Source organism: Elaeis guineensis, chromosome 5, assembly GCF_000442705.2.
Source record: "Elaeis guineensis isolate ETL-2024a chromosome 5, EG11, whole genome shotgun sequence".
NCBI lineage: Eukaryota > Viridiplantae > Streptophyta > Magnoliopsida > Arecales > Arecaceae > Elaeis > Elaeis guineensis.
In genome coordinates, this window is record NC_025997.2 from 71879296 (window position 1) to 71893686 (window position 14391).

The 14391-nt window shown below is 37.2% G+C and overlaps 1 protein-coding gene across 3 annotated transcripts; it reads left to right on the forward strand.

The window, feature by feature from the left end:
• The first annotated feature begins 5549 nt into the window (after positions 1 to 5549).
• Positions 5550 to 14112, forward strand: LOC105036315 (CRS2-associated factor 2, mitochondrial). Of its 3 annotated transcripts, none has more exons than XR_002163788.3 (5): positions 5550 to 6148; positions 9945 to 10072; positions 10178 to 10403; positions 10625 to 12227; positions 12383 to 12749. XR_002163788.3 is itself a non-coding variant. In XM_010912085.4 (5 exons), the coding sequence occupies exons 1-5, from the start codon at positions 5584 to 5586 to the stop codon at positions 13661 to 13663; spliced, it is 1071 nt and encodes a 356-aa protein (XP_010910387.2). In that variant the 5' UTR covers positions 5550 to 5583; the 3' UTR covers positions 13664 to 14112. The 3 variants fall into 3 exon arrangements, 2 of the variants coding, with proteins under 2 accessions (XP_010910387.2, XP_010910385.2); XM_010912085.4 differs by lacking the exon at positions 12383 to 12749 and adding an exon at positions 13640 to 14112 and having other exon boundaries at positions 10625 to 10752; XM_010912083.4 differs by having other exon boundaries at positions 10625 to 10752.
• Positions 14113 to 14391: the final 279 nt, after the last annotated feature.

A 14391-nucleotide genomic window follows, 5' to 3' on the forward strand; every position in this document is an offset into this window, starting at 1 on the left:
ATTATGAAAGGGGGCGTCCCATATTTTTTTTGGGGTGTGGAATTTGTGGAAGGGCGACACATCTTGATAAAGTCATAGATCCTTAGGACTCTTCACCCCACCTCTTACATGCCAAAATAAAAGGTTTTTATTTTTTGTTTTGTGTGTGTGATAGAGAAAAGAGAGTGCTCTTCATGTTTGGGGATTTAGGGCATGGTTCTTGGCATGTGAAAAAGAGAGGAGAGTCCTCTCTCTTTGGGTGTGCGCAAAATCTAGAATTCTGGAGTTTTGGTCCTAAAAGTTTTGGAAGAGAGAAAAAATAAAAAAAAAATTATTTTCTTCTCCATCTTTCTTCCATCTCTTCATCTCCTCCAGAAGTCCATCTTTAATCTCTGAAAAAGTTTCAAAGATTTGAAGAAAGAATTCAAATCAGTCAAAAAAAATAATCTTCATGTGAGCTAGCACTTTCGAGAAGATCGATCAGATCGGAGCTTCGAGTGGACTTCCATAGAGGCTGGACGTGTGTGCGGTTGTGAGCAACTAGTAAAGATCATCTCTACCATATCTCTCAACAACGATGATCATCGATCCATACTCAGGTATCGAGTTCTGAACTCAGATAGGTATAGATTTGATCTACTGCTTACATCCATGCATGCAAATTTTATCATATCATTATTTCAGATTTTATATGCAACATATCATGTCATAGATCCTAAAGTAGATTGATTTGATGATTAGATCATATACATGTTAGGTTAATATGATTAATCTAATTATCTTTCACTATATTTTATTTCAAAAAAAATTTAAAATATATGCATGAAATCACCTATATTTTCTAACAAGGGCGACATCAGATTTTGGCACAGAGAAATCTCATGCAAAAACCAAACTTGTGTGAACAATAAAAGCATGGAGATGGGGTTGGCGCAAGGAAAGAAAGTCCTAGTCTAATTGGATCTCTTGGTGTTTCAATTTGGTTCCAATCCAAATTTGATTTGGTTAAACCCAAAGGGAGAAGAGAACCTAATCTAATTAGAAATCCAATCTCCTTAATAAAATCCTAATCTAATTAGAAATTAGTTGAACCCAAGTTCTGATCAAATCAGAAATTGATCTCTCTTGTAATTAGATTATCTCATAACTCAATTAGGCTCGATCTAATCAAACCTAAATCAAGTCAAATTGAATCCAATTTAATTAGACTTGATCTAAACCCCATTGCTCAATCAAATTGAGCCAATTAGCAATCTAATTACTAATTAATCCTACAACTCACTAACACTTAGTAAGTTTGACAATTACAATAATTGTATTGAATTAATCATCAATCGCATTGATAATTAGATCCCACTATGATTCATAATCACAGATCAACCATCTGATCGGACAAAGATCTCTTTTGTGTGTGACCCATAGGTTCTATTCTATCGGATAATGAGATATACTGTGATCCTCATTATAATATCATCAAAAAAATTTTCAATGGATTAGTATCATCGAAATTTTTTTCAATGGATTGGAACAATTCTAACTCTGTCCATTAAGGATCATTGATCATCAAGACGATACTCGATGGATCTTACAATCCACCAATGACACCTAGCTATATATAGTGGCAACCCAGCAGAATGGAATATTGAATCTTTAGGTATAGTTACCATGTAGTTTGGTTCTTCTACCATGAGTCCTGACAAGATGCAGACCAAGAATAACTCGTCAAATCCTTTTGTCCGTCATATACCAGACTCAATCAACTCGAGTCCATGTGGAACCTTATGGAAATTTTTTTCCATCATTCACCTACCATGGTCATGGATGTTAGGACTCAGTCTCATGAACTACATATGACGTCTCCCTATCTACCAAGATCGATAGATCTCATCTTGATACATATCCTATTCCTATAATAGACCTACTGTAGCCAACATACACCGTAAAGTTTCGAATGGCTAGATAACCAAGTGATTATGTAGTCAAACTATAGCAACTCCACTGAGAACAGTCGAAGCACCGCAAGTCAAAGAACTATCTACACAACTGCAACATCGAATAATTTATGAATGAGTAGATAGCCATCCAAGTATCTTCTCATGCTGGTCACGCTCAGTACCCTTGATCCCTATCAAGCATCTGCACTCTCGCTCCAGTGTCCCCACATACTGTCGACTCGAGACTCGTCTACTCATGAAGGAAAGTGATTTATGCACCGATCTATCCGGATTAGTCACTGTCTCCGTGATGATCCATCGATCGAGAGTATTTAGAAATTGATCCCAAATGACAGATGCCTCAAATTCTCAACTTTTGAGAATACGTATCATTATCGGATCAACTCCTCGTCATGAAAACAAAAATACATATAACATGAATGAAAAATAATTTAATTTTATTAATTTTAAAAATTTAATTATAAAATTATGTGTCAAAAAATGTATATGAGTCAGCCACGGCTCCTATCGAAATGATTGCAACAAGCGCCAGCTGTACAGGCCAAACAATGCTGGAGGTTGACGAAGCCAATAATAATTTTGGCTTATAGTTATATAGTGATGAAGATATGAGACTAGTTAGTGGATTGTGCAATTATCCAACTCAGCTTGCTATCTCATCTTGATGAAAAAATAATAATAATAAGAATAATTCTGATAATAATATTATCATATTCCTGATCCGAGATTGTGAATCAAGGATCATGACAACCACCATATACTCATAAGAAACTCTTCCCACAAGCATGCAAGGCATCTTATCACGATATCAATGCTTCACAATGAAACAATTAGTCAATAATTTAATCAAAAATATAACAATCTAAATTCCAACTTTAATATCTCAATAAAGTCAACAAAGTTCCATAGGCCTTACATCAAATTCAATAAAACTTTCAACCTAAAATAAAAGTATGAAAGTTCTGCTTCTAATCACTCTTCCGTTCCTATCTTGTATCATCTTAATTCCTCAACATCTGTAAAAATAATAAAATAAGAGATAATGAGCTAAACAGTCCCTTAAGCAATGATCACTTTCAACAGATTTTATCAGATATTTAAGTAAATAATTATTTATAAAAAATAAGCATATAAAATTCATCAATTCGAAATCAATTTCAATTATGCAACATAATTCATACCAAATTTATTTCTTTTTTTTCCAAAAAATCAAGTTTCTTTTGAGATTTCAATTTTTTTTATTCTTAAATTCTTTTCATCAACCATGAGCTATGACCATATTTTTCCTATGACAGGGTCATAACACCGCATATCTTCTTACGATGAACTGCGAATCATCTGACAGCAAAATCTTTCAAAATCGCTGGTCTCTCTGGTAGTTTGTCGCTGGTCTCTCTGACGACATATCGCTGGTCTCGCTGGCGACATAAATCCTCAGGACAAATCAATTGCCAATGTATATACCCTTATTGGCGGGGTCCTTTACATAGTCAGGTTATCAATTTATATTGTTCTTATATCAGAATTCTTCATAAATTATATTTCATATTCTAATTTTAATAAGAAAATATATAATCATATAGTATCGAAATCAATCAATATAATACATCATAAAATCAATATGTTCAATCATACTTCATCATAACATTTCGAATAAGATATTTTCATAATAAAATATCATTCATCCAATTCATGCATCATTTCACAAATTATGTCAAAAAAATATATATTATAATTTATCGATAAATCTAAAAAAAGTAAAATATTACTTGCCTCGAACGCATTTCAATAAATCCACATAATTCTATAAATTTTCTTTCAAAATTCTTCAGTTTATAAATCATATCACAATATTTGATTATCAGGTGTCAACGATACCTATACGAGATCAAATTCAATAATCAAAAAAATATGAATACCATATTTCAATGATTTAGATTGGGTCCGATCATCTAATTTCATCTAATCAAAATCTAATTAGGATATAAACGATCCAAAGTTTGATTATCAGATCAAATCGGATTCGAAGTGATAGGATCGAGATTTCTTCATTGATTTTATAAAACAAGTAGAGAGAGAAAATCAGAGGAGAGAGAATTTATGAGGTACAATTCGAATTAATCAGATGCCATAATCTAACATCTTGATTGATGTGATCAAAATGATCTAATCCAAATCATGGTTAAATCAGGATCATGGATAATCAAATTGAGAAATATCGGATCTGATCAAGATGAGTGCCAATACACTGCCCGATAATTATGGATCAAGATTCTTCATCAGATCAAAAATATTAAAAGAAATTCTTTCATTGACTAATCTTTTTAGAGAGAAAAATCGATCGAGAGATAAACGGCTTAGAGAGAGAAAATTTTAAAGAGAAAAATTTATCTTGAACTCTTCAGATGATATGATTCAATAAATTCGATCGATCAGATCAAATCATGCTGAAATTATCATGTGGATAATTCAATAAAATTATGAGAAATAGAATCTTAAAGAATATTAGGTCTGATCAAAGTGGATGCCGGTATACTGTCCGGTGATCACAGATCAAAATTCAATATTAGGATCAATTTCAATTCATCATCATTCTTCTCAAAATTCTAGAAATCTTAGGAGAAAGAAATAATATAGAGAGAGAAAGTAGAGAGAGACTAGAGAGAGAAAAAGAAACTAGAGAGAAGAAAAGAGGGAGAGAGAAAGTCTCTCTCTTTCTTCTTCTTTTTCTTTTTTTCTCTTTTTTTTTTCTTTTTCTTTTTCTCTTCTTCTTCCCACGGCTTGTCTTGGGCCAAAACAGGAGAGCTCACAGTCCCCTCGATTAGTCGATCGACCGACAGCCGATCGGCATGAGACTGGCCGACGACAAGAGGGCGACGATGGGCGGCTCGAAGGGACCCCAACTGGTGGCCGACGGGGACCACCGACGTCCAAAAAAATCAAAAAAAATTGAATCTTTTATTTTGACAAAATTCAATGACTTCGGTCGCCGACGAGCATGCACACTGGCACGGGAAGGAAGGGGGAGAAGAGAGGAAGGGAAGGAGGCTCACCTTCGACGTCGGCGAAGCTTTTCTGATGAGAAATCTCGATGGGCACAAGGACGGTCTTCCACAGTGGCTTTCCGATGATTGCCGCCGACGGACTTTGGGTTCTCCGGTGAAAGGGATAGAGGAGGGATCCCCTCCTTAAATAGAGCCGGAGGGGGTCTCTTTCCAACTCTGATTGGGAGTCGGTGAGAGGAGGAAGAAGAATCCTGGAGGGAGTCTTCTCTTTTGTTTTTTTTTTTTTTTTTTTATTCATGTATTGGACTAGATTTAAGGCCGATGGGCCGGGCCATGACAATATTTCATGTGCAAGTACTGTGGTGCTCTCCGTACATAATCCCCCGTCCTCCGCAAACATGTTTTTCTTTTATTGTTTAAAAAATAAAAATAGTTGTTGCAGCCTAACATTTTTTCTGTTTTATAAATCTTCAAAGAATAAATAGGAAGGGATAATTTTGAAACAGTTTTTTTTTTTAAAGGAAAAATAAAAGACAGTAAATAGATTCAGAGAAGCGAAACGAGACGTAATTTTTTAATGAAAAGTCACACGCCTCGAGTTCTCTCACGGGCATCGCACGTGTTAAAGATCTAGCGGTGAACAGATGACCAGACCGACGTCGCCGTCGTCTTCCGTCCCCGTCCCGTCCCGTCCCACTCCCTCTGGGATGCAGCGAAAGTTGCTCTCATTCAGTCCCCTCCTCTCTCTCCGAACCCTAACCCTATCCCTCACCTCAACCCCTCCCGCCCTTCTTCTGTTCTCTCGCTCCAAGAAGCACTCCCCCTCTCCCTGCGACGAACCCTACGACCCTCCCTTCTCCGCCGTGCCCAAGTCCCCAGCCCCCAAATCCAAAACCAGATCCCCCATCGGAGACAAATCCCCCGCTCTCCATTCCGACCTCCCCTTCGACTTCCGCTACTCCTACTCCGAGACCGACGCATCCGTGAAGCCCATCGGCTTCCGGGAGCCCCCCCGGTTCTCGCCCTTCGGTCCCGGCCTCTTGGACCGGAAATGGGACGGCGTATCGGCGCCGGCGAACGTGGAGGTGCATCGGGAGAGGGACTCCGAGGCGTGGAACTCGGTGCTCAGTGATCCGCTCACGGAGGAGGAGATCGAGCAGCTCGTGGAGCGGTATCGGCACGATGACTGCTCTCGCCAGATCAATCTAGGTTGGGCTGATTTGCCTTTGTTTCTTGGTGTCAAATTTTTTCTGTTTTTCGAGATCCTTATTGTTTGGTTTTTCTAGTTATGATCTTATGCTTCCAAAATGGTCCTCAATGATATATTGGTTATGTTAATTGTTCCATATTGCATGATATTTTTTTTTTCTTGCTGTAAGCTACAGGTGAAAATTTGAATCTTTTTCCTTGTCTCAAGACAAACACTCAAAATTACGTGGTAAAACAGTGTACTTCAATCCACCGAGTTCAACTGCTGGTTGGCACCTCTCTCAGCAGCAACTGAGCTAAGGAGAGGTTCCCGGTTTGATCAAAGACAGTGTTAAATTTCAATTAAAGATAAACAATGGACTACAAATAAATCATAAAGGTCCTTGAATAGATCCCATGGGCAAGACCTCCAAACTTTAGTACCATACCAAGACTAGAAACTAGAGGAAGCTGACAATCTATCCATAGAACTGAAACCACCATAGTTATACTATGAAGTATACTTCTGGTTATAATTTTTCTACTCCAATACATCTGCCATCAATCTATCTATAGAACCAAAACCATGACTAGAAACTAGAGGAAGCTGGGAGTCTCTGGAATGCAGATCACAAAAGTTGTATGGACTATACAGTAATTACAATTTATGTATTTGCCCTCTGTCTCCACCCACTTGCTTTTTTCAGGAGTCCTCCACAATCAGCCCATCAACTCCCCAATCTTCATAGCTGCCAGTGTCACATAATGGTTCGATATTGTTATTCATGATGAAGAACTGTCTCTTGATTTCACTGGCAGAAAAATAAGTAAAAAGCATTCATACCTTCCATTGGGTATGTACCGCTAAATAGTGAAAGGAATATTTGGTTCGCTAAGCTCCTTCATTGTGATCTGAAAAAAAATGGAGAATAAAATGGATAGGCAGCCACAAAAGTGTACAGCTCCCATCAATATAAGAGAATATTCCCAATTACCATAGCAACTAAAAATAAGCTTGAAATCCATTCAAAAAAAAATTCAAAATTGAAATTATGATAAGATTATAATAAATTGTCATACCTTATAGGTACTAATCAAATTTGAACTTGTGGTTTTGTTCTGTCTGAACCTTAGGACATTTAACTTGTGCCATCCCAATGCAAAACAGAGCTTGCAAAGTTGGGATGACTGTGATTTGGTCATTTGGAGCACTGGAGGGAAGATTACTGATGCTTTACTGTCCAAGCAATCTGCTCTGTGCAGTATTCAATAAATCAACTATAGTTTTCAATTTGATGCTCGAAATTGAGTTCTGTAAAATGCATTGGAATTTTGACTTGATGCCCTCACCAATAAGTATATTATTGACAATTTTGAATCAATAAAATAATCATTAATAATTTTGAAATTGAAATCAAGTTCCAAGCAAGGCTATTTTGGTCAGGGTATCCACACGTCACTTAGTAATTTGAGCATACCTCTCAATCCCAAGCTCCAATTTGGGTTTCATAAGATGCGTTCACCTCTGCACTTTATTCCCTTTTTGAAAAGTATATTCATGACCATGTCTAGGCTTATAAGAAGAATATGAAGAATTTTGAGAAATCAGGGAGTTGTTGTATGCATGCATGTTGGATGTGTATGAGTAATGAAATTGACCTTTGAGGGTCCGGATATAGGGGCATCGCTCATATGATCATTTCTTTATCCTTGGTAGCATGCCAAAAGTGAGCGGTCTGCAAGGAGAAGATGGAACAAACCCCCACCCTGCTCAGCTTATCACTGCATAGCCGTTGCCTACTCGTGAGGGACCTTACTGGAGTTCCTTCCTCACTTCTCTCAACATCAGAGCCCTTCCTAGGGCCACTCCATTGCTCACTCTTAGAAAAGGGATTTCTAAGCATTAGATGTGATCCCTAGAGTGGTGGGGGGGTATTTAGTGTAGGCAACCTATGGGTAGTAAGTTCGAAATTACTTCGAAAAAATTCAAATTTAAGGTTAGTGTATAGCTTGTATGTACAAAACTGCTTTGAAATGACAAGTTTTTTTATGTCAGCACCTTGGGACAGTTAACTCATGCCATGCAAATGCCAAAAAGATCCTGGGAAGTTGGGATGCATGATTTTGCCCTTTGGAGGTCTAGAGAGAAGATTATCATGGTCTAGACCTTGGGATAACATGGCTTTACTGTCCAAGCAATCTGCTCAGAGCAGTATTCATTTCAATCCAAAGCTCGAAATTGGTATGAAAAATGCATTGGATTCCTAACTTAATGCCCTACCAACAAGTATATTATTGACTGTTTTGAACTAATAAAATATTTATTAATAATTCTGAAATTGATATCATATTTCAAGCAAGGCTATTTTGGTGATGGCATCCATGCATCATTTAGTAATTTGTGCATACCTCTCAATCCCAAACTCCAAATTGAGTTCCATAAGATGCATTAGGCTCCTGACTTACCCTTTCTGATAAGTATATTCGTGACCACGTTTAGGCTTATAGGGGAAATGTGAAGAATTTTGAAAAATCAGGGAGTTGTTTTATGCATGCATGTTGAATGCATACAACTGACAAAATTGACCGTTGAAGGTTTGTGACACCAGATATAGGGGTGTCACTCATACGATCATTCTTTTTATTAGTGGTAGAGTGCCAAAACTGGGGTGCCTGCAAGGTGTGTGGGATCCATGGTATCTTTATAATGTGAGACTTCATAAATAATTAGAAAACTAGGAAATAAAGACTATCAGGTCATTTCCATCAACTGTTTTTTTAGTTTATGCATCAAAGACTACATTATACTTTATAATTGATTTTAATATATTCTTCACTCATGATCTATTGTTTTGTTCTTTTTGTAGGGAGTATTGTTTAACTGTTTATTGGAATTTGTAACATTTTATGCTCTAGATCTATAGATGTTCTGGATTTTGCTTTAGTAAGATACCTTTGAATTTATTGTGTATCGCTTTATGTAAGTGACGTTATATGCTTGGTTTGTTTTTTCAAATGAAATCGGTAGTAGATTGTTTGCTGCTTTTGTTGGGTTTGTTACTCATTGATTGGTTTAGTTCCAATTGCAAAAAAAAAATGACAACCACTGGGGATTCGGTTGGTCTGAGTTAATCCAAACCAACCTGACCAATGTAGATGTATGTTTTCTAGTGTTGAGCGTGCAATGCACATGTTTGTGTAAGGGAACAATAGTGAAAATGTCAAGTATGTTATGTGTCTGGAGCTATCATGAAGAGTAATGCAGTTTGGTAATTATTTCAAGGCTGGAGTAAAATGTATGTTTTAGTCTTGCCCTAGGATTTCCCATTATAATTAATAGTAGAGATAAACTACCCTCATGGTCATTTTGTAGTGTTATGATGCTTCTTCCATTCCATACTTGCTAAATTTAGACACCCTTCTAGGAGCTGTGGCATAAGAAAAGCTTGTTTCATGTGCACTAGAGAATATATAACAATACTTGGTTGTTCGCTTCTCAAGATATTCTATATTTGAAGCATTTTTGTTTCATTCTGGACCACTCTGCCACTACTAGTTTTCAAGTGACATGTTTTGCGCTTTGTCAGGTGGTTTGGTTGACCTTATTAGATGCATGGCATTTAGGGAGATGCAACTCGCTTATTTTTATTCAATTATATGTTTCTTTATTGATTTAGGTGAAAGAAACTACACATCAGCACAATTACATCTTTAGAAATGGAGCATTCACTAGCAACAAGAATTTCTTCATCTATTCAAATATCTATTTCGTTAAAAGTTCTGTTCGTGTGTTTGAACAAAATTTATTCCTATGTAGGGAGGGGTGGTGTAACACATAATATGCTGGATGACATCCATAATCATTGGAAGAGAGCAGAAGCTGTGAGAATCAAGTGTTTGGGAGTGCCAACCCTGGACATGGACAGTGTCTGCTTCCACCTTGAGGTTGCAATCCAGGAAACTTTTAATGATGAAATTTCTTGTGAATGTTTTGTTAATTTGTAATCTTTTAGAGATATTGTCCTCAGATTATTTGTGACCTTTGTGCAGGATAAAACTGGTGGGAAAATCATTTATAGAAAAATTAACATTCTCCTTCTATATCGTGGTCGGAGCTATGATCCAAAACAAAGGCCAGTCATTCCTTTAATGCTATGGAAGCCATTGGCACCCATTTATCCAAGGCTTGTACAAAATGTTACTAAGGGTCTGACACTCGAGGAAACAAAAGAGATGAGGAATAGAGGGTTAAATTCCCCTGCTTTGTTGAAACTCAGTAAGTTAATTTGTGTTGATGTGTGCTGCATGAAATATTTGAGTAATTTGTGACCTTTTAGATCACCACTACATTGGTAATCCTTTTCTTCGTAAAAATATCAGCTTATATATCATAACCTGATTGTTGTTTGAATGTTTACTGATGTGAAAACCTGAATTGGTTGTCTTAGTGGCCACCAGTGCACATTTTTCATTTTGTGTTGGACATAATCTTTGCAGCTAGGAATGGTGTGTATGTGAATGTGGTGGCAAGAGTAAGGGAAGCCTTCAAAACTTCAGAAGTGGTGAGACTAGACTGCACTCATGTGGGTACCAGTGACTGCAAGAAGATCGGTGTGAAGCTAAGGGTATGCCTAGCATGCTTCATTATCATGTGCATAATTATGCAGGGTTTTCTTAATTATCTGCATTCTGGATAAAGAACTTTCATATTTGTAAACTATCTGGTCATTTGGTATTCTGGGAGATGAAAATGGCAGTATTGCTCTGGAATTTTCTTTAATTGTTTTACGTCCTTTCATTAGTAATGCTTCTCCAGCGTCCAGTATTATAGCAAGTTGTAACCCCCGCCCCCTCCCTTTCTTCTTCACATTCTTGATGTGAATTTGGACTGGGTAGATCTCAGAAAATCTCATGATCCCATTAACAGAAACAGGAAATCCTCCATCTGAAAACCTGTAATGTTATATCTAGTAAGATTATGATGCCAGATATTGTGATTGACCCACAAAACATGATAATCAAGATACAGATGTGAATATATCATGCCATGTTTGTAACTAGCTGAAGCAACTAGCTGTATGCACAGTATCAAACTTTTAGCTGCCTTACTGGTTGCTGGGAAATTTGTTCTTTTAAGGGCACAAAGTTGTACTGAAATTCATCTTGAAGGGTTTCATGGAAAGTATTTCACGTGCACCAGCATAGAACTTTATGTGAGATGGGATTTGTGTATGGGAACCTAATGATGCCTATATTTGTTTTCCTTTTTCTTTAAGGATATAGTTATCGCATAACCAATAATATACTGTATACTCATGTCAAAAATAATTACTGCAGTTCAGGATTTTCATGGGAAGCTTTTCTGATGTCATGTCAGTAATCTAAGTAGAGCAAAGATCATGTTGCTATTAAGTCCATGGTTATATCTGGCCAGAGATTGACCTTGCCAAGAGTCCAGTTCACCTGGTAACTGGTCCAACCAGGTCAATTGGTCAATCTGGCTTTATATTCAAATTATATTTAACAAATTTAAAAATTTAGAAAAATAGATATAATATAAGAAAAATATGCATAACACTTTACAAATTTTCTACTTTAAATTATATTCTTCAATTGCAGCATAAACATAAAATAATATGAATCATTTAAGTTTCTAAAATATTATTAGAAAAGTTATATATAATTAAAAAAGAGTAGAATTTATTAATAAATTTAATTATTATAAGTTTTGAAAATACTTAAAAGAATAATTTGATGTATATTTTTTTCCTTTTGTACCAAAGGAAAAAATAATTGATTATTGGAATATTACAATGTGGTTGAAATAACTCCATTAGTGACAATCTTGTAAGTGTAATAAATTGTCATAGTGAAATAGTTTCAAAGTATGTCTAAGTGGTTGAGATGGTTCAGAGTTCAGACCATATAAGGGCTCAAGGGATTATAATCTGCACTCAAGTGTTATTCGCTTACAATTATTTTTGAAGTGGGTTCCTGAAATCCCAGTTTTCCAACCACCTGGATCATCCATTTACTTGAAATTGGACCATTTAGGGGGGCCCAGTGCACTGGCTGTCCAGCCCGGCCTGCCAGGAACAAGGTATTATTTGTGATAAGTACTACTTTTTGATGAATCATTTAATTATCAATGAAAATTGTTATGTTTTATATGCTCTAACAGATTAAAAAAAAAATGTAATAAATTAAATTTCTTGCTACTTTGTTCTAATTCATGCTTTAAATGATTTACTGCAGGAGTTGGTGCCTTGTGTTCCTATCCTATTTAAAGATGGTCAGATCGTAATTTGGAGGGGAAAGGGGATCCCTGGAATGAGTTAAGTGAATTCATGACTTGTTAGAGGCGATCCCTTTTCTTGGAGTTGGCCTTGAGCAAAATATGCTGGCCTGGAGTTTGGATGGTCTTTATCAAGCTCCCATGGTGGATGTATGCTTGGGCACCATGGCCAAGATTTAGATGGCTTGACGGGAGACACCCCATGATTTTTGCCTTGATCTCTTTGTTGGGACAAAATATTATTGCTGTCACAACCGGTGGAGATGGCAAAAGGCTGTGTTCTTGTATAAGAGGCTTTCTAGAATCAAGAGTTTTTATCACGAGTTATTTTTCTTGGTTAACAATACTTGTAGTCTGTAAGGCTCTCACAAGAGGAACAAGAGGGATCCGCCGAAGAAGACCCTTCCCTTTGTTCGGAAGAACAGGAAGATCTGAGTAGCTTACGCGTCTGGGAACCAAGCTTTTGAACAAAGTCTGTAAGGCTCTTACAATTCCATCTCCATCTACTAAAACCGCCTTCTGCCTGTCCACATTCATTTGTTGATGGGTGAGAGGCAAAGCAGGAGCCCGGGAGATGCAGTGACAGGTAGGGAGGGGTTCGGGGGAAGTCCTCCCCTGATACTGAGCCCGGTAGGGCTCGGAACCTTTGTCCCAGCTACCGCTATCCTTGGGAAACCCAAAGAGCTATCGAAGGAAAGGAATGCAGTCTCTCCCTTGGTCAAGGGAGAGGACAGGGCAGAGTTGACCTCCCATCGTTCATGACATCCCTTGCTTCTCGCTGCGAATGGCTCCTCGGTGGAGGAGTCTACGGGTTGTCCAAATCTCCCTTTTGCAGCCGATCTCGCACTGTCAGCTTGGCATCGTAAGTCCAAGCAAACACATCTTTAGTCTTCACTATCCCAAAGAAAAAAAATCCTTTGCAACAAACTAAAGGCAAGAAGACTGCCAGCTTGGGATCGGAAAGAGAAGCTAGCAACTGGCTTGAGTTTTTGCTCAAAGAACTACCAAGCTTTTAAATAATGTCAATTGCATTTGGGGTCCTGATTCTGTTTACCCATTGTACTGGTGACCTTGTGCTATTATATTTTTGCTGTGACCAACGACTTAAGAAAAATTAAAGATGTCCTACTTCATTATGCATTTGTTGTTTTACCTGCCAACTTCAAACCATGGCATCATTTTCTGTCTAATTTCCTTTATGTGGTGTCTTGCTGCAGCAATGCAAATTCTCCCCAAGTTGATCAAGGTGAAAAGCAGACATGTTCTATGTTTCTGGTCATGGTGTTCTAGTTCTGTGGACTAATGCGTTGCCCAGCACTTTGAGAGATCTTATGTTTCTCTTGGGGTTCTACTCAAGTGGTTTGAGTACCACAGTATCCGGAAAAGAAGAAATAAAACGAACATGGTGCGGCATCCTGGTCCATGGTAAAAGGGAAATGTCTTTATCGGGAAGGAGAGTCCAGTAGGGCTTAACCCTGTATTCTACCTTTACATGGAAGGGCCATGACTTTAAATTTTGCTTTCTGCTAGATTTTTGACTTCTTGCCTGTCGTCTGTTGAGTTTGTTTGTAATATCATATAGAGGTTTGTGGAGCCAATTTGTATTGGAACATATGCTTGGGGCCATAGATCTTCGATTTCCAAGTAGGCCCTAGGCTTTTACATCCAACTTCCCAGGCTTTATTTTGTATTTCCCCCATTAGAGTTTGGCAGGTGCTAATGCAAGAGTAATTAGATTTTATTAGGGGTGATAAAGACTTGGGTGTCAAACATGAAGGAGGAAAATCGCTTTTCCTCATAGGATCTTCCAGATTGATCAAATCTGGGGCAGAAAAAAATTAAAAATTTTTTATCCTACATGTATTTCAGATCTAAATCTCTAGATCTAATCTTATTATCTGATATTTTAAATTTAAAATTAAATCTAAAACTATGATGAAAGAAGAAATACCTCAAGGGTAATCTGATT

Excerpts from the sequence above, each read along its gene's own strand:
- LOC105036315 (XM_010912083.4), top strand. The coding sequence starts at position 5,584 with ATGACCAGACCGACGTCGCCGTCGTCTTCCGTCCCCGTCCCGTCCCGT. Across the intron at positions 6,149-9,944 it reads CTCTCGCCAGATCAATCTAG|GGAGGGGTGGTGTAACACAT; the intron begins GTTGGGCTGATT and ends ATTCCTATGTAG. Across the intron at positions 10,404-10,624 it reads CCCTGCTTTGTTGAAACTCA|CTAGGAATGGTGTGTATGTG; the intron begins GTAAGTTAATTT and ends TAATCTTTGCAG.